The sequence below is a fragment of the Primulina tabacum genome, chromosome 10, assembly GCF_025594145.1.
Source record: "Primulina tabacum isolate GXHZ01 chromosome 10, ASM2559414v2, whole genome shotgun sequence".
In the NCBI taxonomy this organism is placed as follows: domain Eukaryota; kingdom Viridiplantae; phylum Streptophyta; class Magnoliopsida; order Lamiales; family Gesneriaceae; genus Primulina; species Primulina tabacum.
In genome coordinates, this window is record NC_134559.1 from 9,132,377 (window position 1) to 9,155,747 (window position 23,371).

The following is a 23,371-nucleotide window of genomic DNA, read 5'->3' on the forward strand; positions in this document are numbered from 1 at the left end:
GGGTTTGGTCAATTAATTTAGGAAAACACAAGAATTTTAGCGGCTATCCCTATTATTCTAAGGTTAATTGCTTGGAATAACGTGAATAAATGATTAGTTAACCGATGAACAGTGAGATAATTAAATAGTAGAATCCTCTTGAATCAGTATTTTCTCATAATAAATTTTTTGCTTTAATCTCGTTGATTAATTTTCAATTCTAGATTCGGTAATTTTTTACTTGGTAATTTTAGCTTTGGTTATTTTATTTAGTACTTATCAAAAAAGATCCCCCCTTTTTATTTTTATTATCAAAAGAAATAAATCTACCGTTCCCTGTGGATTCGACCCTACTCACCATTACACTCGTTTTTATTTAAAAGGGTAGGAATTAATTTGGTGGTCAACGACAGCACACCAAATTTTGGCGCCGTTGCTGGGGAGCGGTGCAAGGTTAATTTCTTTTGATTTTTTTATTTTTTATGCCTCGTTCTTCTCGTACAGGTGAACTCGAATACAATCCGGAAATCGAGAAGACAGCTAAGAGATTGAGAAAAGAAGCAAGATTAAGGCGTGAAAAGCAACCATCATCATCATCTCCTTATTTGGACGTATCATTGGACTCCGACAATACAGAAAGAGAATCTGACATTGATCTTGAGATTGAAAGAAGCGAAAGTGACCAAAAGAAATGGCAGGACACGCTCAAAGAACACTCAGGGAGTTAGCTAATCCTAATGTTATTCAACAACCATTATGCATTCAATTCCCTACTACTGATGCTACTTTTGAATTAAAATCTGGCTTGATTCATTTATTGCCTACTTTTCGTGGTCTTGCAGGTGAAGATCCCCATAAACATCTGAAAGAGTTTCATATTGTTTGCACAGCCATGAAACCGCAAGGGATCACAGAGGAACAAATTTCACTGCGAGCTTTTCCATTCTCTCTAGCCGACAAGGCTAAGGATTGGCTCTACTATTTGCCTTCTGGATCCATAACAACTTGGGCCAATATGAAACAACAATTTTTGGAGAAGTTCTTCCCCGCTTCACGAGCAGCAAATATTAGAAAAGAAATTTGTGGGATTAGACAGCTTCATGAGAAAACATTGTATGACTATTGGGAGAGATTCAATGTAATGCCCGAGAAATTTTATCCTGGTAATCCGTAATTAGTGATTATGATTTGATATGATTACGAGGGGATTTATCGGGACATGATTTGACTCAGCATGAGAAGATGTATGTGCGAGGACAGTGCATTTCGCGCACATGCGCGACGTGATGCGCGCACATGCGCAAAACGGGCAGAAGACCTCGCGCATATGCGCGAAGTGAGGGCGCGCATATGCGCGAGTTGTGCGATGAACCAAGTGCAATTCCAGAGAACCTCACGCATATGCACCGAGCAGGGGCGCGCATATGAGCGAGGTGCTGTGCAGATAACGCGCCGAGACATATGGTCTCGCGCATATGCGCTGAGTGATGTCGCGCATATGCGCGAGACGTGTTGCTTAAAGGATGAAGCCACCTTTCTTTACCATGCAATATATATATATATATATATATATATATATATATAATATGCAATCAGATGAGCAGCAACGAAGAAATTGAGAAAAGCTTCGAGGGAAGTGTGAAAAATCCTTACGCCTTTTGTGAAAGATCCGCCCGTCAGAATTTGAATCCGACTTCAGTACTAAGTTCCTATCGACGCAGGCTACAACTGGACGTAAGTTGTATTACGTTTTGATATGTACTGGAATTATGATATTGTTGGAATTGAATACACTTCATATATGATGTTCTTGGCATGCTAGACATCGTAGAATCGAAGTCAGAATTAGAAACAGACTGATTATGGAATTTTGATGATTTTCTGACTATATTGATTTGAAATCGGACAGATTTGGATTATAAATGAATTACAGATTGTATCGGATATGAGTTATGATTTGTAATTGATGTCTGTTGATATGATATTGACGGAGATACTGAGATTGTACCGTTATGTCGTTGATTTGAATTAAATCCAGATTAATCAGATTCAGTGTTGAATTGAGAATGGAATATTGATATTATGATTCTCGATATGTCGTTTCAGATTTACAGAGACAATCTTGAGTTCAGAACTGATATTACTTCAAACCGAGACTACAAACGAAAGGTATAAGTCAATGTGATATTGGGAGATCGACTCAAGTAGGATATACTTGAGTTTCCCTAAATCACATACTTATTGTTGTTATATGCATTGATTTGATTTTATATGTTGTTCTATTGATTTATAGGAAGCATGTATTAGATGAGTATTAGACGAGTGATCTTGTGACAGAAGTGCCTGATAGTGGTGGGATCGCCACGGACACATTGCACGATGTCACAAGATAGTGTATTGGCGATAGTGCCACAATCTGTGACGGATAGGTCAAGACACTGGATGTTTGGTTATATCGACGTGGATAGAATCGGAGTTTCTTCTATTACTGTTGGTTGATATAGGAATGCCAACGTCTGGAAACCGGGTTCCCTAGACTAGGATTGAGTCTAGTCTGAGTCGTGGAGTCACGAGTATGATTGATAGTTTTATATTAATTATGTTTCAGACCTTGATATATATCTGATATTTGCTTCATGCTTGATATTGTTTATATGATTGCATGTTCGTTGATTTATACTGATATTATATTCTCACCGGAATTATCCGGCTGTTGTCGTGTTTGTATGTGTGCATGACAACAGGTGGGACAGGATCAGGGTCGAGGAGATGACGAGAGATCATGATTAGAGTGAAGACCACGGACTTTGACGTTGCTGTAGATAGGGTTTGAACACTTGATAGCTAGTTGTTGAACCTTAGTTGTATTGAATGTATGCTGTACAGGACTTGTACCTTATTTTATACTGATATGTATACTAGTATGATTTCCATTACGTTTCGCATTTTAAAAAAAAAAATTAGACCCTGTTTATTATAATTGATTAAATTGTCCCAATGACGATTATGAACTTGATTAGCGTCCGGGTCCCCACAACAGGTGGTATCAGAGCAATAGATCCTTTAGATTGAGATAGGAGCTAGTGAGCGGGGTAGAATGTGTTTTCTTTCCTGCTTTTGATTGCTAGCATGATTTACTGCTTTATAATGCATGTTTATCTGTTTATCTGATTTGATTTGAAAACATGTGTTATTAAGAATGAATCAGAGCCGATTCTGGATCAGCAGTAAGATGATCGGAGGAGGACTGAAATAGATTGGTTGCATTTTGTTGATAACCTCTTTGATAATCAGATATGCCTCCCCGAAGAGTACCGGAACAGGGTAGCACTTCGAATCCTCCCATGGATGTTACAGCCACTCCTATGGAGACACTATTGAAAAGATTTCAGTCATTTCATCCACCAACTCTGAAAGGTACCAAGACTTCAGTGAACTGCGAGAGTTGGCTAGACGATATCGAGATGCTGTTTGAGTCCTTGGACTATACTGATGAGCGGAGGGTGAAATTGATTGGACACCAGTTACACGATGTTGCATAGAACTGGTGGATCATGATGAAGAAGGTATTGGAGCATCGAGGTACGACTATTACATGGAATGTGTTTAGAACTGAATTTTATCAGAGGTTCTTTCCAGTGTCGTACAGGAAAGACAAGGGGGCCGAGTTTGCTAATTTGAGACAGGGCCAGCTAAACATTGAGGAATATGTGGCCAAGTTCTCGACCTTGTTGCGGTTTGCTCCACATGTGGCTGAAAATGATGAGGCCGTTGCTGATCAGTTTATTAATGGCCTAAATCCTGAAATCTTTACCTTGGTGAATACCGGGAGGCCAAACAATTTCACTGATGCCTTGAACCGAGCTAAGGGAGCCGAAGCAGGTCTGATGAGACAGAGAGGAGCTTCGTTTGTGCCTCCAGCACCGAGACCAGAACAACCACCTCCTCGATTCGAGAGTGGAGGTGGTAGTGGAAAGAAAGACTTCCTGAAAGCTAGGGGAAAGCAGTTCAAGAAGTCTGGCAACAGTTCTTCCAGTTCTAGTGGCTCGAGACAGACTAGTCAGGGCCAGAATTATACAGGACCCTATTACAGCACCTGTGGAGGGAAGCATTCCACAGAGCAGTGCTGAGGAGTGTTTGGCAGCTGTCGTATTTGTAGACAGCAGGGACATTTTGCCCGAGTATGTCCACAGAGAGGTGCCCAGGGATCCCAGGCAGCAGAATCATCTGGATCAGTGGCTCAAACAGGGAGACGATCATCTGCTGTTCATTCTTTCCAGCCAGCACCGTCTACTCAGTCACAGCAGAGGCCAGGAGGAAGCCAGACAGTAAGCCAGCCTCCGAGACAGCAGGCCAGAGTGTTCGCTTTGACTGAGGAGCAGGCACATGATGCACCTGATGATGTTGTGGCATGTAACTGCTTTATTTCTGATTATCCTGCTTATGTATTGATTGATACTGGTGCATCACATACATTTATATCTGAGCGATTTGCATTGAGTCATGCATTGCCTATTGAATCATTGTCTACGGTAGTGTCTGTTTCTTCTCCGTTGGGGACAGGTTTGATATCAGTAAAGTCTGTTAGATCTTGTATACTGCAGTATGATGGGCATGAGATTGAGTTAGACTGTATTGTGCTTGGGATATATGATTTTGATTGTATTATCGGTATCGATATGTTGACCAAGTACAGAGCTACAGTCGATTGTTTCCACAAGATTGTAAGATTCAGACCTGAGATGGCTGATGAGTGGAAATTTTATGGTATGGGTTCTCGAGCCAGAATTCCTTTGATATCTGCTATGAATATGACACGATTATTGCAGAAAGGAGCGGATGGATTCCTTGTTTATGCAGTTGATCTACTGAAATCGAGTCCATCATTGGCGGACTTGCCCGTGGTGTGTGATTTTGCTGATGTCTTTCCAGATATGATTCCTGGATTGCCTTCGATTCGAGAGATAGACTTCAGCATTGAGTTGATGCCAGGTACAGTTCCGATTTCGAGGGCTCCGTACAGAATGGCACCGATCGAGTTGAAAGATCAGTTGGAGGATTTACTGGCCAAGGGTTACATCAGACCGAGCGTTTCTCCTTGGGGTGCTCCAGTATTGTTTGTGAGGAAAAAAGACGGTTCGATGAGGCTTTGTATCGACTACCGGCAACTGAACAAAGCAACGGTAAAGAATAAATATCCCTTGTCTCGTATTGATGATTTGTTTGATCAGTTGCAGGGTTCTTCGGTGTATTCCAAGATCGATTTGAGATCTGGATACCATCAACTGAGAGTCAGGGATTCTGATATCTCAAAGACAGCATTCAGAACCAGGTATGGACACTATGAATTTATTGTCATGCCGTTTGGTTTGACGAATGCACCGGCTGTATTTATGGGACTAATGAACCGTGTCTTTCAAAGATATCTCGATGAGTTTGTAATCATATTCATTGATGACATTCTGATTTATTCTAAGAATATGATTGAGCATGCAGAACATCTGAAAACTGTGTTGAAAATATTGAGAGCTGAGAAATTGTATGTCAAACTGTCAAAATGCGAGTTTTGGTTGAGACGGGTGGTATTTGTGGGGCATATTATATCCGGAAACGGTATTTCAGTTGATCCCAGTAAGGTTGAGGCAGTGATTTCTTGGTCGAGACCGACATCAGTGCCCGAAATTCGCAGTTTTATGGGTTTGGCCGGATATTATCGTCGATTTATCAAAGATTTCTCCAGCATTGCCAAACCGATTACACAGTTAACTCAGAAGAATGCACCGTTTGTTTGGTCAGAAGACTGTGAATCCAGTTTTCTAGAGTTAAAGAAGAGGTTGACCAGTGCTCCGGTGTTGACTATCCCGTCGGGTACTGGTGAGTTTGTGGTTTATTGCGATGCATCTCACCGCGGATTGGGTTGTGTTTTGATGCAGCGAGGGCATGTTATTGCTTATGCCTCAAGACAGCTGAAACCCCATGAGACTCGATATCCAATTCATGATCTTGAATTGACAGCCATCGTCTTTGCATTGAAGATATGGCGATATTATCTGTACGGTGAGAAGTTTGAGATCTATTCTGATCATAAAAGCCTGAAATATCTGTTTTCACAGTCCGAACTGAATATGAGGCAGCGGAGATGGCTTGATTTGCTTAAAGACTTTGATTGTGAAATCAAGTACCATCCAGGGAATTCCAATGCAGCAGCGGATGCATTAAGTCGAAAGGTATGTTCTTTATCCTTGTCGACGATTGGTGTTTCCAATTTGATAGAAGATTGTTGTTTGTTTGGATTAGCCTTTGAAACATATCGTCAGCCTCTGAGATTATGTGCTATTCGGGCTGAACCAGAATTGATCGTTAGAATCAAAGAGGCCCAGAAAATTGATCAGAGGGTACAGAATTCGATTGCTATGGTCAGAGCTGGACATCAATCGGAGTATAAGGTTCGTGATAGCGTTTTGTATGTGAATAACCGTATTTTTGTGCCGAATGTTTCAGATTTGAGACAACGAATACTGACAGAAGCGCACAACAGTCGTTTTAGCATTCATCCTGGTGGTAGAAAAATGTATAATGATTTGAAGACACAGTATTGGTGGAAACAGATGAAATCTGATGTTGCTAAATTTGTGTCAAAGTGTCTGAATTGCCAACAGGTGAAGGCTGAAAGAAAGAAACCAGGAGGATTATTACAGAGTTTGTCCATTCCTGAATGGAAATGGGATCACATTTCCATGGATTTTGTGACGCAGTTACCACGTTCCTCCAGAGGCTCTGATGCGATTTGGGTTGTGATTGACAGACTGACCAAATCCGCATGTTTTATTCCGTACAAGATGACGTACAGATATGACCAGATGACTGAGATATATGTCAGAGAAGTGGTAAGATTGCACGGAGTGCCGAAGTCGATCGTATCAGACCGTGATCCTCGGTTTACTTCGCACTTTTGGCAGAGTTTGCAGCAGGCTCTCGGTACGAAGTTACATCTGAGTACCGCATATCATCCACAGACTGACAGACAGTCGAACGGACGATTCAGACATTGGAAGATATGCTGAGAGCTGTAGTGCTTGATTTTAGCGCTACTTGGCAAGATGCATTGCCGCTTTGTGAATTCTCGTACAACAACAGCTATCAGACGAGCATTGAGATGGCTCCATTCGAGGCGTTGTACGGAAAGAAATGCAGATCCCCTTTATATTGGGATGATATCTCTGAGGTTCCTGAAATTGGACTGATATGATCAGAGATATGACGAAAAAAGTGAAGCTGATTCAGAAGAAAATGAAGGTAGCTCAGGACCGACAGGCCAAATATGCGAATATTCGACGAAGATCGTTGGTATTTGAGGTTGGAGACCGAGTATTCCTGAAGATTTCACCTTTCAGAAGAGTTGTCAGATTTGGCAAGAAAGGAAAGTTGTCTCCACGATACGTTGGTCCATATGAGATTCTCGAGAAGATAGGAGATCGTGCCTATCGACTCGCATTACCGCCTTCTTTATCTGGAATACATGATGTCTTTCATGTATCTATGCTGCGGAAATATCTCCCTAATGATTCTCATATTATTCAGCCAGACGAGGCCGAGCTTGATAAATCTCTGAGTTATGTCGAAAAACCGATCCGGATTATCGATCATAAGGAAAAGCAACTCAGAACGAAGACTATTCCTCTTGTGAAAGTTCAATGGACTCGTCATGGCACTGAAGAAGCTACCTGGGAGACTGAATCAGACATGAGACATGAATTCCCGGTGTTATTTCACTGATGTGAGTATTTTAATCATTTTCTATTATACATTCCTTCTTATTGATATGATTATTTGCCTGTGATTTTGGGGACGAAATCATATCTTAGGGGGGAGAAATGTAATGCCCGAGAAATTTTATCCTGGTAATCCGTAATTAGTGATTATGATTTGATATGATTACGAGGGGATTTATCGGGACACGATTTAACTCAAAATGAGAAGATGTATGTGCGAGGACAGTGCCTTTCGCGCACATGCACGACGTGATGCGCGCACATGCGCAAAACGGGCAGAAGACCTCGCGCATATGCGCGAGGTGCTGTGCAGATAACGCGCCGAGACATATGGTCTCGCGCATATGCGCCGAGTGATGTCGCGCATATGCGCGAGACGTGTTGCTTAAAGGATGATGCCACTTTTCTTTACCATGCAATATATATATATATATATATATATATAATCCTTCAATATGAAATCAGATGAGCAACAACGAAGAAATTGAGAAAAGCTTCGAGGGAAGTGTGAAAAATCCTTACGCCTTTTGTGAAAGATCCGTCCATCAGAATTTGAATCCGACTTCAGTACTAAGTTCCTATCGACGCAGGCTACAACTGGACGTAATTTGTATTACATTTGATATGTATTGGAATTATTATATTGTTGGAATTGAATACACTTCATATATGATGTTCTTGGCATGCTAGACATCGTAGAATCGAAGTCAGAATTAGAAACAGACTGATTATGGAATTGTGATGATTTTCTGACTATATTGATTTGAAATCGGACAGATTTGGATTATGAATGAATTACAGATTGTATCGGATATGAGTTATGATTTTTAATTGATATCTGTTGATATGGTATTGACGGAGATACTGAGATTGTACCGTTACGCCGTTGATTTGAATTAAATCCAGATTAATCAGATTCAGTGTTGAATTGATAAGGGAATATTGATATTATGATTCTCGATTTGTCGTTTCAGATTTACAGAGACAATCTTGAGTTCAGAACTGATATTGCTTCAGACCGAGACTACAAACGAAAGGTATAAGTCAATGTGATATTGGGAGATCGACTCAAGTAGGATATACTTGAGTTTCCCTAAATCACATACTTATTGTTGTTATATGCATTGATTTGATTTTATATGTTGTTCTATTGATTTATAGGAAGCATGTATTAGATGAGTATTAGACGAGTGATCTTGTGACAGAAGTGCCTAATAGTGGTGGGATCGCCACGGGCATATTGCACGATGTCACAAGATAGTGTATTGGCGATAGTGCCACAGTCTGTGACGGATAGGTCAAGACACTGGATGTTTGGTTATATCGACGTGGATAGAATCGGAGTTTCTTCTATTACTGTTGGTCGATATAGGAATGCCAACGTCTGGAAACCGGGATCCCTAGACTAGGATTGAGTCTAGTCTGAGTCGTGGAGTCACGAGTATGATTGATAGTTTTATATTAATTATGTTTCAGACCTTGATATATACCTGATATCTGCTTCATGCTTGATATTGTTTATATGATTGCATGTTCGTTGATTTATACTGAGATTATATTCTCACCGGAATTATCCGACTGTTGTCGTGTTTGTATGTGTGCATGACAACATGTGGGACAGGATCAGGGTCGAGGAGATGACGAGAGATCATGATTAGAGTGAAGACCACGGACTTTGACGTTGCTGTAGATAGGGTTTGAACATTTGATAGCTAGTTGTTGAACCTTAGTTGTATTGAATGTATGTTGTACAGGACTTGTACCTTATTTTATACTGATATGTATACTAGTATGATTTCCATTACGTTCCGCATTTTTTAAAAAAAAAATTAGACCATGTTTATTATAATTGATTAAATTATCCCAATGACGATTATGAACTTGATTAGCGTCCGGGTCCCCACATTCAAGCAATTGTGTGCTAGTTGTCCACAACACCAGATTCCAAAACAGCTACTAGTTCAATATTTTTATGAGGGACTCTCGCTCTTTGATAGGAACATGATTGATGCTGCGAGTGGAGGTGCATTGGTGAAAAAAACGCCTCAAGTGGCACAACTCTAATCTCCAGCATGGCTGCCAATGCACAACAGTTTGGTACTAGGCAAGACAACCCTCTACGACAAGTCAATGAGGTAAGTGTTACTCCTATCGATCAAAGGTTAGATTCTTTGACATCTCTTTTGGAAAAATTGGTTGCAGGACGGGTGCAACAGGTAAAAGCTTGTGGTGTATGTGCTATGGTGGGACATCCTACAGATATGTGTCCGTCACTACAAGAAGAACCCACGCAACAAGTTAATGCAGTCGACGGATTTCCTGGACAACCTCAACGCCGATACGATCCATATTCTAATAGCTTCAATCCAGGATGGAAAGATCACTCGAATTTCAGCTATAGGAATCAAGAAGGTCAACAGGGATATCCACAACAAAATTATCACAAACACCCGTCACCTGCGCAAGCCTCTAACTCAGGTATGTCCCTAGATGAAATTGTGAAGGCCTTAGCTGAGAACACTCAAAAATTTCAACAGGAAACGAGGGCTAGCATTCAGAATTTGAGCACTCAAGTGGGACAGTTGGAGACCTCAATTCACAAGCTGGAAGCAAAAAATTTAGGTAATATACCTTCTCAGACAGTGGTGAATCCAAAAGAGAATGTGAGTGCAATTACTTTGAGAAATTGTAAAGAATTGGATATTCAAGAAATTGGGGTACAAGCATCAATCAAGCAAAAGGAAGAGAATGAGATAAAGGTTGAGGATAAAATAATCAATCAAGATGATGCTCCGAAAGGTAAGTTTTCTCCTCTATTTGAGTATAAACCTATTCCCCCATTCCCTCTTGCATTGAACAGGAAATGTGAAAGTATTAAGGAGTTGAATGACACTCTTTGTAGAGATGAGGTAAATATTCCTTCATTAAATGCTATTAAACAAGTACCTCGTTGTGCTAAAATTTTAAAAGAGTTGTGTACTATAAAAAAGAAACATAAGTTGAAGTGGTGTAAAAGGGAAAAGGTAGGAGAACATGTTTCTGCTGTCATTCAAAAAAACTATTCCTATCAAATGCAGTGATCTAGGTATGTTTTCTATCCCTTGTGGCGATACTAGACTTGAAAATGCTATGTTGGATTTAGGTGCTTCTATCAATGTCATGCCTGATTCTGTTTATAATTATTTGGAACTTGGACCTCTGACTGAAACGGACATTGTGATCCAGTTGGCTAATAGGTCCACTGTATATCCTAGAGGTGTAATTGAAGATGTTCTTGTGAAAGTTGAAAATTTGGTATTTCCTGCTGACTTTTATGTGCTTGACATGGAAAATGATGATTTAAACAGTCAAATTTTGTTAGGAAGACCATTTTTGAAAACTTCAAAGTCTGTCATAGATGTTAATAGTGGTACTCTTACTATGGAATTTGATGGTGAGATTGTTAAGTTTAATATTTATGATACCATGAAATATCATGTTAATGAAAGCACTATTTATACCCTTGATATCGCTAATCACTTGTCACAAGAAAATTCAAAATTTGTGGATAAGAATGATTTAGAGGAGATTATTGAAAGACATGTTGAAAATTCTAATACTAGATTTTCCCTCTCTGATTCACAGATATCTAAAATTGAGCGAAGACTCCTCCCAGATCGACCCAAGCATGTACTCATGAAAAAAAGAAGAAATATTCAAGGGATAGAGATTTCCAAGAAATTCAAAGAAAACATGCACATGCTGAAATTAGCTATGAAAATATTCAAGCGGGATAAAGTGGACAAAGTGACCATCTATGAACCACCATGAGCAACAAGAGAGAATGAATGTCGAGCATAACGACTTAAAAAAATTGCACTTTTGGGAGGCAACCCAAATTTTAGTTCTTGTTTTTTTAATTTTATTCCAGTAGAGGATTTCGCACAAGGCGTGGCCACGCCTTGTTGAAACACCTCTGCTGAATTTTTTTTTTTAATAAAAAAAATTTGTCCAGTAAAGGTTTTCACACAATGCGTGGCCACGCCTTGTTGAAACACCTCTGCTAAATTTAAAAAAAAAAAAAAAAACTACAACAAATTTTCTTAACCTATTTTTTTTCTCTCTCTCTCACAGCAGCCTACATCGCCTCTCTCCAAATCCCCTCTCCCATCTCGCGCAACCTTCTCCAGCATCATCGTGACCCACCGCAATAGTAGATGATGTTTCTTTACGATGCTCATCATTTTTCAGGGGAGTTCTCTAACTTTTCCTACTATTTTATCATTTTAGTTGAGCATCTTTTTTTTTGTCATTAAGAACAATGTCAAATTTAGGTGTGGGAATTCTTGATTTGATTGTGAGAAGTTTGACTTGAAAGTGGGATTTTTGATTTTTTTTTATTTTTTCTATTTGATTTTTAGTATTTTGATTTAATTTTTTTTTCTGCATTTTAAATTTTTTAAAAAAAAAGAAAAAAAAATATAGTGCCGTTGTTAGTTCCAAGCACCTAGTTCATTTGTTATCTCTTTCTTCTGAATCCTGATTGCCTCCGATGCGAATAAAAAAAATGATGTTTTCTTTGCGTGCAATTGTTTTTGCATTCTCAGCAAAAAATTTATTATGAGAAAATACTGATTCAAGAGGATTCTACTATTTAATTATCTCACTGTTCATAGGTTAACTAATCATTTATTCACGTTATTCCAAGCAATTAACCTTAGAATAATAGGGATAGCCGCTAAAATTCTTGTGTTTTTCTAAATTAATTGACCAAACCCAGCATCCAGTCGAAACTTACCAATAATCAACTGGGCACGATAGCGTTCCATATTAATTAAAGACAGCATTTTATTTTCGTGAAAACAGTTAATCCTAAAATCTAACAACCGAGATAGCTGCAATTGGAAGATTTAGTTCCGTCGATTTATTTAAATTACACATGTTATGATAGCACAACACATCTAACCTATTGCTACTCACGTACCAATCGTTCATGACAATTACGGATCACTGAATTCATGGTTAACATTAGAAAATCATAAATCAAATTAAATTGTCAGATTAATTGACGTATAACATTCATATAATTAAATCATATATCAACAAATACTTGAACAAAACACAAATATTAAATTAAAGTGCAAAAACCTCACAGTGATAAAATTAAAATAGTAGACTATCCCTTGAATCAGTCTAAGAAAATTAGCCTAACATAATTTGATCTACAATATCCATAAAAAATGAATAATGAAAGGAAAAAAAAATACTAGAATTGTGAAGATTTTGAGAATTTTGTCTTGTGTAATCCGCCGTCACTTTTCTCGTGAATAGTGATTGTGGAAATCTTCTCTTGCGCCTCCTCCACGTGAGTAATCTTTTTGGGTCTAAATTTTTGCTAAAAGCCCACTAATCTTTTATTTAACCCTAAATCTTAAAACATTAAATAATAGATAATATTTTATCTAGATTTTCCCTCCTTGCAATTTTTGGCAGCTGAAATATCTTCACAAGGCGTGGCCACGCCTTGTTCCATGACCTCTTCTGGTTTGATCATTCTCTTTCAAACTCTATCTTGGAAACTTCAAATGTGATAAACATCACCTTTTTAGCTCAAATTTGCTCCAAGACCATAAAAGTTTCTCCTACAATAAAATTACACCAAAATGTGTCAATTAAACATATCCGAGGTTGGAATAATGGGAAATATGAAAATAAAAATACTAACTATTATGAGCCTATCAAAATGTTTTTGTCAACACTTTGTGGTGGATTAGGTGCATAGACAAAATGATAAGGGCATTAGGTCCAAACCATTTTATTTCGCATCATCTGAGCCGTTCTTTGAGCCTACCCTGATTCATAGACCCCTAGGAGCGAAATGAGCGAATCTTGTGAGGAGTTGTTAAATCCCATGCATTTTAATTTCTACACATTCTGATTGCAGTAATTGTTCATGGTGTTATTTTGTGAGGTGCTCTGAAATTAAAATGTCTTCTTGCATGAAAAATGTTTTGGATAAGTAGAAGAAGCGGAAGGAGGACGAAAAATTGAGATAATGAGTTGATCTATTTTATGCTTGAGGACAAGCATCGTTTAGGTGTGGGAGATTTTGATAGGCTCATAATAGTTAGTATTTTTATTTTCATATTTCCCATTATTTCAACCTCCGATATGTTTAATTGACATATTTTGGTGTAATTTTATTGTAGGAGGAACTTTTATGGTCTTGGAGCAAATTTGAGCTAAAAAGGTGATGTTTATCATATTTGAAGTTTCCAAGATAGAGTTTGAAAGAGAATGGCCAAACCAAAAGAGGTCCTGGAACAAGGCGTGGCCACGCCTTGTGACGTTATTTCAGCTGCCAAAAATTGCAAGGAGGGAAAATCTAGATAAAATATTATCTATTATTTTATGTTTTAAGATTTAGGGTTAAATAAAAGATTAGTGGGGGCTTTTAGCAAAAATTTAGACCCAAAAAGACTACTCACGTGGAGGAGACACGAGAGAAGATTTCCACAATCACTATTCACGAGAAAAGTGACGGCGGATTACACAAGACAAAATTCTCAAAATCTTCACAATTCTAGTATTTTTTTTTCCTTTCATTATTCATTTTTTATGGATATTGTAGATCAAATTATGTTAGGCTAATTTTCTTAGACTGATTCAAGGGATAGTCTACTATTTTAATTTTATCACTGTGAGGTTTTTGCACTTTAATTTAATATTTGTGTTTTGTTCAAATATTTGTTGATTTATGATTTAATTATATGAATGTTATACGTCAATTAATCTGACAATTTAATTTGATGTATGATTTTCTAATGCTAACCATGAATTCAGTGATCCGTAATTGTCATGAACGATTGGTACGTGAGTAGCAATAGGTTAGATGTGTTGTGCTATCATAACATGTGTAATTTAAATAAATCGACGGAACTAAATCTTCCAATTGCAGCTATCTCGGTTGTTAGATTTTAGGATTAAATGTTTTCACGAACTAAAATGTTGTCTTTAATTAATATGGAACGCTATCGTGCCCAGTTGATTATTGGTAAGTTTCGACTGGATGTTGGGTTTGGTCAATTAATTTAGAAAAACACAAGAATTTTAGCGGCTATCCCTATTATTCTAAGGTTAATTGCTTGGAATAACGTGAATAAATGATTAGTTAACCGATGAACAGTGAGATAATTAAATAGTAGAATCCTCTTAAATCAGTATTTTCTCATAATAAATTTTTTTCTTTACTCTCGTTGATTAATTTTCAATTCTAGATTCAGTAATTTTTTGCTTGGTAATTTTAGCTTTGGTTATTTTATTTAGTATTTATCAAAACAAATCCCCCCTTTTTATTTTTATTATCAAAAGAAATAAATCTACCGTTCCCTGTGGATTCGACCCTACTCACCATTACACTCGTTTTTATTTAAAAGAGTAGGAATTAATTTGTTGGTCAACGACAGCACACCAGTAAAGTAAAAATATTAGTTTGAACTTTATTCACTTTATATACACACGTATATTTTGTGTTTCTAATTTTTAATAAAATATGTTAACAATAAATTTGAAAAAAAATATATTCTGTAGTTGGTATCCATTATTTCTTTACTATATATTGTGAGTAATTTTAAAAATTAAGGTTTTTCAAGTTAAAAAAAATAATAAGACATGAGATAAAATATAAAAAGATAAGAATCAAACCCCACTTGATTTGAAAACAAGAAATAAAAACAAAATAAGATAAAAACAAAAATAACTATTTTAGAGTAAAAATTAGAGGAGTTCAACGACTAGGATTTGTTGCAGTGGCATCAGTAACCAAACTTCTTGTAGGGGCCAAATAAAATAGAGTTGTGACCTCCAAAGCCAAGTGAATTGGAAAGAGCTACTTTTACGTCTACTCGCTCCCTCTTGGGGCCAACGAGTATGTTTGCATCCTGAGGAAGGAGCAGCATTTCGTTAATGTATCACATCAGAGAAAAGTCGAGGGGAATGGGCGAAAAAACGAATCCATACCACACCCTCATCTGGGTATTCAAGGTTGATATTTGGATGGATCCACCCAGTCTGTATGGCCTGTATGCATCACAAGAACGACATCGGTCATACGACCTGATTGTTCGGCCAGTAAAAAGACAAACTCTATAGGATAAAACACACTCCCCTAACAAGTTTGTTCATTACCAAACTACCTTAACTGTCGCCACAGCTTCCACAGCACCAGCAGCCCCCAATAGGTGACCAAGCATACATTTTGTGGAGTTTATCCGCAGCTGAAAATTTCAGATTTTAAAGCATTATCAACATACTTTAATAATTGACCAAGGCCTTCTCCATGCAAAGGCTGTACCAAGGCCTTCTCCATGGTATATAGTTGATGTCTTCTCTAGCTACCCCCGACTGTTGATGTCTTCTCTTGGCATTTATATGGTTGATGTCTTCTCTAGCTACCCCCGACTGTACCAAGGCCTTCTCCATGCAAAGCACAACTCCCGTCCCTTTAATTATCAAGAACAAGATTGTCTTTCATTCAACAAAAAACAGCTATTGAATCATGCTCACAAGTTCACAGAATATTGGATGACGAAATTAAATCCAGTAGGCTTGCTTATTTTCAAAGCGGGATGTTTTTATAATCTAAACAACTGTTGGACTTAGAGGCTAATGGACTTCCTATTGGGCTTGCTCCTTTTGAATGGGAAATTGGACAAGCTAGGCCTAGTAGATGCTAAGCAGGAAATGTCCCACATTGGAAAATGAACATAGCAATGGTAAGCATATATTGATTTACACTTAGTGAATATGTAAGAAAGATTGGTTAAGAAGATCTCTTGCATTTATCGGCGTAAGGTGTAACTTATGGGCTCGATTTGCAGTGGAGAAAAGCATGACTTGTGTGCAAGTGCGACATGCGTCGAATGGCGTAAGGTGTAACTCATGGGCTCGATTTGCAGTGGAGAAAAGCATGACTTGTGTGCATGTCGGACCGATTAAGGGCAAAATTTCCAATCGAAGTTGGCTTGGTTTTTATATTTTTTTTCCGGGGAAACGGTTAGCATGTTTCACAAACGTGTGTTATCTCTCATATTTCAGAATTGTTGTTGCCACCTAAAGGTCTTTGGCCTCAGTTTGTTACGTTGGTTTGGGATGGCATGCTAAAAATTCCATTCAATACCTTCCAGCTCGGTGTGTGTTCTTTTCTTTACACAGTAACCTACTGCTGCGGAGTGGTGTTTCTGGTTTGTGGAGCTTACCGTCTCTGCCCAGCGCAGCGCATATCCTGCACGAGTGTTTTCTTTTCGTTTCGACGTCGCCTGCTGCTGCTGGTATATACATTTGAAGGCTCTCAGACAGCAAACAGATGCTTGGTTGAAGTCTAATTGTAGGGACTGTCTTCTGCATACTTCAGGTATCAGATATGTGAAATATATCAATTTTTTATGAGTGATAACTAATAAGCATTTTCATACAACGATCAGCTTTTTTATGAGTGATAACTAATAAGCAAATACCTCCGTTTACACCATTCGCCAAGGAAACATAAATATACAAAAACTTCAAACATATGCGTATACATTATAAGAAGTTCCCATCTTCTTCCCTTAATTACCAGATCAATCTTATGAATCAAACATAAATATACAAAACTGATCAGCTACAGTGACGACAATACAGAGACACATCAAGTTTTCCAATGCAGGAGAAGACAACAAATAAACTTCCAAAGTCAACCCATACAACACCAGAGTCAAGAGAGATTTGAGTTATACAACTCCTGAACAAAGTCATGAAGATCAAAAGCATGCTCCCTGAATCTATAATCTTTATTTTCTTGTCCCTTTCACTGTCATTTGCTGGTCATCCCCTTTCCAATGTAGCAAAACCTGGCTGCGAAGCCAAGTGCGGAGATATAAGTGTTCCGTTCCCTTTCGGCATTGGCAACAACTCAGGCTGCTCCATAGGCCTCTGGTTTGACATGAATTGTGATAATTCTGTCACCCCGCCTAAACTCATGATTACATCATCTAGTCTTGAAGTTGTCAACATATCTGACAACGAAATACAGATAAAAAACTCGGTCTCTGAAGTATGCTACTCAAAATCAGGCAATATCACTAGGCAGAACACGGCAAAATTCGACCTGACAGGGTCCCCCTACAGCTTTTCTGAGTACAATAGATTTACAGCAGTGGGTTGCGACGATGTTGCTATGATTATTAACACCAACAACATGAACTTAACCAGCCAATGTTCTTCAGTTTGTTTACATCATGATTATTTATTTGACGGATATTGTACTGGAATTGGTTGTTGTCAAACTCTGATTCCAAAATGTTTAAAGAATATTACCTTGGAACTCACGAGTTTGAAAGATCATACAAAAGTTTGGACTTTTGATGCTTGTGGGTACGCTTTTCTTGGGAATCATGAGGTGTTTAAGTTTCGGGTTTCGGATTTCTCGGATGAGAATTTTAAGAACAGGACAATCCAAGAAGTCCCTATTGTACTTGATTGGGCATTTGGGGGTGGGAATTGTCAGGAAGCCGAGAAATCTGCTAATTTTGCTTGTAAAGAAAATAGTGTTTGCATTGATTCAAACACGGGTCTTGGCGGATACCGATGTAATTCCGCAGCCGGATATGAAGGCAATCCGTATCTTAGTCCAGGCTGCACAGGTTAGTTTATATTTCTCTAATTGTTGTATAAATATACTCTTCTAGTAAGACATGGCCCTGATTTGCAAGATACAAAACAAAATATGATGTGCTCTTATCTTGATTTTTTTCACTATTTGCATGTTACCAGTTGCTTGCTTCTCCTATTTACTATACATTTCAATATATAGCTTTATTCAAGAAACATAAAGTTCCCCAATTGGTTCACAAGTCTCTACCCCAAAGTACTGATGGAGATACGAGCTATGACAGCAATAAAAAAACAATAACTTGCTTTTATTGTCTCTTCAAATTAATTAATTTCCATAATCCTAGCTAACTCTGTGTTTAAGTTTCAATAGCTAGCTCTTTCCCATTTTAAACATCCGAGTCTATAACAAGGGATGCACCTGATCGAGTGTTCATGTCAGCTGTTAGGTCTCCGTGTTTGCGGCGTAGACGTTGCCATAAGAAGACGAGATCTGCATTTTATGTGTTTGAGAAATGTATAAAGATCAAGACACACCAAATTAAAAGGGATTAATGATGATGTAATTTTGTAAATAAAAAAAAAAACTATTTTAGATCTAATTAAATATAAGTGACTTTTCAAAGAATCTCTGATCGATGAGCTTAATCCGGCAGGCCATGCCGTGCACCTGCCATTATATATATTGTTCGATAAATCAAGTAATTCACAAAATTTGTAGTGTTCTGCTACTTTCTTGAAAGGGTACAATAAAACAACTGTATAATGGAGGAGTACTTTACCTTAATGAAGGACAAATTAAAAGGTTGCTCAAGTTGATTGAGCATCTTAAATATTAATGTACTTTGTTTTTTTTTCTAAGACTTATTTTTCATTAAGATTGACAAAACAAGAGAAATTTCAATTATCGACCATTCGCTGTACATTTGGCCAATGCCTTGACCTCGGCATTCTGTGTACGTAATCTCAAACTTGTAGGCGACAAGTTCAATCACGTAGATATGTATTTTCAGAATAAATTAGTTAGTAACATCAAAAAATAATGAAATTATGTAAAAAAAAATTAAAATAAAAAATGCCTTGAAAATGATATAAGAAAAGCATTTTGTTTGATAGATATGTTTATTGATTTTTATTTTGTGTTTAAACAAAATATGTCTCATTATATTCTTAGGTCGAGGTTGCACAGGCCTAGCTACATAAAGGGAACTGTCATAGAAAATTAATCATCTAAATTTTTTGATCTCTATGCTAACATGCATGCTTGAGATTTTAGCATATTGAAGACAAATCGATATACGTATGTTACAAAAGAAGTTTGGGGTTGAGTTCGACTACAAGTTTTCGTTAATGACAGTATAATAGATGTTCAAGCCACATGCTGCATATCTTGTAAACTCATAGAAAAATATTGCAATACTTCAAAAATAATATTGTTTTCTTTCCAAGGTTTTGGCATTGCTCCTAAATGACATAATGTGATTCCATGTAACAGATATAAATGAATGCAAAGACAATCCATGTGATGAAAATAGTATTTGTTCAAACACTCCTAGGAGCTTTCATTGTGTTTGCAAAAAGAGATACTCCAGTGATGGAAGAAAAGACGGACATGGATGCATTGCTGTAAACTCTCATTTTCCACTGATGAAATACTCCATAGGTAATTTATTTTACATGCTTGTACCTCAGTATTGTGAAATCAAATATTATATATATATGTGTTTGTGTGTAATACATAAATATATAAAGGTAAGATTGAAGATAAGCGACCACCTATATTGACCGACTTTTGCACATTTTCCTTGTTCTCTTTGTAATTTTGATGTTGTCACTTGATGTTTCAGGTTTCAGTATTGGACTACTGTCCATTTTTATTGGTATTACATGGCTATATTACGTAATGAAGAAAAGAAACCTTATTAAAACGAGAGAAAAATTTTTCCGTCAAAATGGCGGGCTCCTTCTGAAGCAGCGGATTTCATCTCTTGAGTCTGGAGTCGAGCTGTGTAAGATCTTCCATGCCAAAGAGCTAGAAATGGCAACAAACAACTACTCTGAAGACCGGATCCTTGGCACGGGCGGTTATGGCACGGTGTACAAAGGAATCCTACGAGACCAACGAGTTGTGGCTATCAAAAAATCCAGAATAATGGACCAGAACCAAATCGAGCAATATATAAACGAACTGTCCATTTTGACCCAAGTAAATCATCGAAATATCGTGAAGCTTTTGGGATGTTGCTTAGAGAGTGAAGTTCCTTTATTAGTTTACGAGTATATATCAAATGGTACACTCTATCATCACATACATCACAATGGCGAAGCGCCTTGGTTTTCTTGGAGCGACCGTTTAAGAATTGCTGCTGAATGTACTGGTGCATTGTCCTATCTTCATTCTCAAGCAGCAACGCCGATCATCCACAGAGACATCAAGTCACAAAACATACTCATGGATGAAAAATACAACGCAAAAATTTCGGATTTTGGGGTTTCCAAATTAGTCCCCACTGATCAAACACGTGTAATCACTCGAGTCCAAGGGACCTTTGGATATTTAGACCCCGAGTACATGCAAACAAGCCGGTTAACCGAGAAAAGCGACGTCTACAGCTTTGGAGTTATTCTTGCAGAGCTAATGACAGGGAGAAAGCCAATCTCCAGCACGGCACCAGGTGATGAGAAGAGCCTGTCCATATTTTTCTTGATGTCATTAGAATCCAACCGCTTGTTCCAAATCTTGGATCCCCGAGTACGTAGAGAGGGGACTCTAGAGCAACTCCAGGCCGTTGCAGAGCTCATAAAGAGTTGCCTTAAGCTACGAGGTGATGATAGTCCAACGATGAGAGAAGTGGCGATGAAACTCGAAGTACTACGAAAAGCAAGAGACTTGAACACAATGCAGCAACGGGGAGTATCCCTTTGATCCACGCAATAAACGACCCGCTTATAAGTATTCACCAAAGATGTTACTTCGATTTTTCTCCAACGGCCAGCCTTCCAAATGTTCCAAGAGTACAAAGTCAGTTTTCTTGAACAAATCAGCAATCTAAGTGAGGAAGAGGAGATAGTTTTGCCACCAGAGAGCTTTCATTTGTCACAGGGGAAATGGGTCTTTAATAACGTCAGCCGGCCGCTGTACAAAGAGGAGGAATGTGCTTACTTAACTTCACAGGTCACTTGTGTGAAGAAGGTAGAATGGACACAAAGTATTAGAACTGGAGATGGCAACCCAATGACTGTTCTTTACCCAAGTAAGCACTCATGAGTAATCTCATTATTTAGTCTATAAATACACACATATATATACACACACACGTCTACATATGTGTGTGTGTGTTCGAAAATGTTTATTATATAAGTTTTGCTCCATCCAACTGGTGTGCTTTTGTTTTTTGTAGGGCTAGTTTTTAGTGTTGATTTTATGAGTGATTTAACTTCAAAAATGTATTGATTGGTTTGGTTGAGGTTCAAAGCCAAATTGTTCTGGGAGAAACTAAGGGGGAAGAGACTTTTCTTCGTGGGGGATTCAGTGAACAGAAATCGATGGGAGTCCATGACTTGCTCTGCTATCCATCCCGACAGGGCAACCTGGAAAATGGGAGCCCCGTTCTTTATTTTCTCGATTCAGGTTTGACTCTCCATAAGCTAAAATGTGTCCAAAAGAGATCAAGTAATGTATTATTTTCATTATTTCATAACTAGTAATATTTTTGTTTATTTGTGTGCAAAATATTTATCTATATTGTGTCGGTTGATCAATTATTAAGAACCCTTAAAAGCTAGGTCCTACATTATTTTCTATCTCACCAAATTGAAGTTGCGACGGGTGGCGGGGTTCTGTCTGTCGGATTCTTGGACTGGCATGGTCGGGGTCCTCATTAATTCTTCCTTTTTATAACATTTGAAGTGGGGTGGGGACTTTTTTTTTTTTTAATACCGGCATAAACCCATATATCTCTCTTAAAACATAAAGCTTTATATCACTTCAACCAAATAATGACAGTGGACTTTGCAATCTAACAATTTTTCTTTAGATTTAACATTGAATTTGTAATGTGTAGGATTATAATGCTACAATTGAATTTGACGGCGCCAATCCTGGTTTAATCAAATTCAGATGATCCACGAAATCACAGCATATCCCAAAGAACAAAATGGCAGAATACATTTCCAAGCATGGATTCCATTGGAAGGATACAGATATTCTAGTCTTTAATACTTACATATGGTGGATGAACAGCTCCGGCATTAAACTCCTGTTAAGTATCTATAACACTATATCAATTAACCCAGAAACAAGTTTGTTGGTATCTCAAATATTTGTCGTCAAACAAAATACTAAATTTAAGTAGGAGGCAAGAAGAATTTAAACTTTCCACATTTACAACTATCAAGCACACATCATTTATGTTGGTCCTGTTTATGCCATCATCCTCATTTGTTTGATGATATCAACTGGAAATTGGAATTTTTGGTTTCATGGAACAGAAAAGGGTCATTTGCTGCAGGATCAATAGAATACGATGAGGTTGAACTATCCCAAGCATATGAACGAGTTTTGACAACATGGATTAGGTGGCTGAAGCAAAATGTTGATCACAAGCATATCTCATCGTTTTTCATCACCGTGTCTCCAGTCCATCAACAGTTATAGCCCCTACATCATCCTAATTGTTTGTTGGATCCATAAAGGTGAGACTGAAACGTTGCAATGTAAATATGCAGGAGCTTGGATTGGAACAATCACAATGAGATTTATTGTTGATTGTTCTAGAGAGACGACTCAAATCACTTCTATGGCATTAGCTGTGGGCACAGACAGACGGTTGCTTGATGTAGCAAGAAATGTGATCAGGGCTACAGAAGTTCCGGTGACCTTGTTAAGACATTACTACACTGAATACAGAAAAGATGCACATACCTCAGTTTACTCCATTCGCCAAGGAAATCTTTTGACACCCGAGCAGAAAGCTGATCCAGCTAAATTCGCC

At 37.9% G+C, this 23,371-nt stretch overlaps 3 protein-coding genes across 3 annotated transcripts; 2 read left to right on the top strand and 1 right to left on the bottom strand.

Moving 5' to 3' along the window:
• The first annotated feature begins 9,823 nt into the window (after positions 1 to 9,823).
• LOC142504895 (uncharacterized) lies at positions 9,824 to 11,561 on the top strand. The gene is made up of 2 exons (XM_075617739.1): positions 9,824 to 10,550; positions 10,894 to 11,561. Exons 1-2 carry the CDS (start codon positions 9,824 to 9,826, stop codon positions 11,559 to 11,561), a joined length of 1,395 nt encoding a protein of 464 aa, XP_075473854.1.
• Positions 11,562 to 15,417: 3,856 nt separating this feature from the next.
• Positions 15,418 to 16,057, bottom strand: LOC142504806 (3-oxoacyl-[acyl-carrier-protein] synthase II, chloroplastic-like). Its single transcript, XM_075617612.1, has 3 exons — positions 15,926 to 16,057; positions 15,750 to 15,809; positions 15,418 to 15,670 (listed from the first exon to the last, which is right to left on the bottom strand). The coding sequence occupies exons 1-3, from the start codon at positions 15,980 to 15,982 to the stop codon at positions 15,545 to 15,547; spliced, it is 243 nt and encodes an 80-aa protein (XP_075473727.1). The 5' UTR covers positions 15,983 to 16,057; the 3' UTR covers positions 15,418 to 15,544.
• Positions 16,058 to 17,298: 1,241 nt separating this feature from the next.
• Positions 17,299 to 23,267, top strand: LOC142505764 (putative wall-associated receptor kinase-like 16). Its single transcript, XM_075618874.1, has 6 exons — positions 17,299 to 18,409; positions 19,873 to 20,040; positions 20,225 to 21,631; positions 21,779 to 22,008; positions 22,869 to 23,027; positions 23,106 to 23,267. Exons 1-3 carry the CDS (start codon positions 17,521 to 17,523, stop codon positions 21,301 to 21,303), a joined length of 2,136 nt encoding a protein of 711 aa, XP_075474989.1. The 5' UTR covers positions 17,299 to 17,520; the 3' UTR covers positions 21,304 to 21,631; positions 21,779 to 22,008; positions 22,869 to 23,027; positions 23,106 to 23,267.
• The last annotated feature ends 104 nt before the right edge of the window (positions 23,268 to 23,371 follow it).

Bases quoted from the DNA above. Each gene is read 5' to 3' on its own strand.
- LOC142504895 (XM_075617739.1), top strand. From the start codon at position 9,824: ATGGCTGCCAATGCACAACAGTTTGGTACTAGGCAAGACAACCCTCTA. The intron at 10,551-10,893 runs GTAAGTTTTCTC...TGTTGGATTTAG, and splicing joins TCAAGATGATGCTCCGAAAG to GTGCTTCTATCAATGTCATG.
- LOC142504806 (XM_075617612.1), bottom strand. From the start codon at position 15,982: ATGCTTGGTCACCTATTGGGGGCTGCTGGTGCTGTGGAAGCTGTGGCG. The intron at 15,810-15,925 runs GTAGTTTGGTAA...TGATGCATACAG, and splicing joins AAGCTGTGGCGACAGTTAAG to GCCATACAGACTGGGTGGAT. The intron at 15,671-15,749 runs GTATGGATTCGT...CTCCTTCCTCAG, and splicing joins AATACCCAGATGAGGGTGTG to GATGCAAACATACTCGTTGG.
- LOC142505764 (XM_075618874.1), top strand. From the start codon at position 17,521: ATGAAGATCAAAAGCATGCTCCCTGAATCTATAATCTTTATTTTCTTG. The intron at 18,410-19,872 runs GTTAGTTTATAT...TCCATGTAACAG, and splicing joins TCTTAGTCCAGGCTGCACAG to ATATAAATGAATGCAAAGAC. The intron at 20,041-20,224 runs GTAATTTATTTT...TTGATGTTTCAG, and splicing joins ACTGATGAAATACTCCATAG to GTTTCAGTATTGGACTACTG.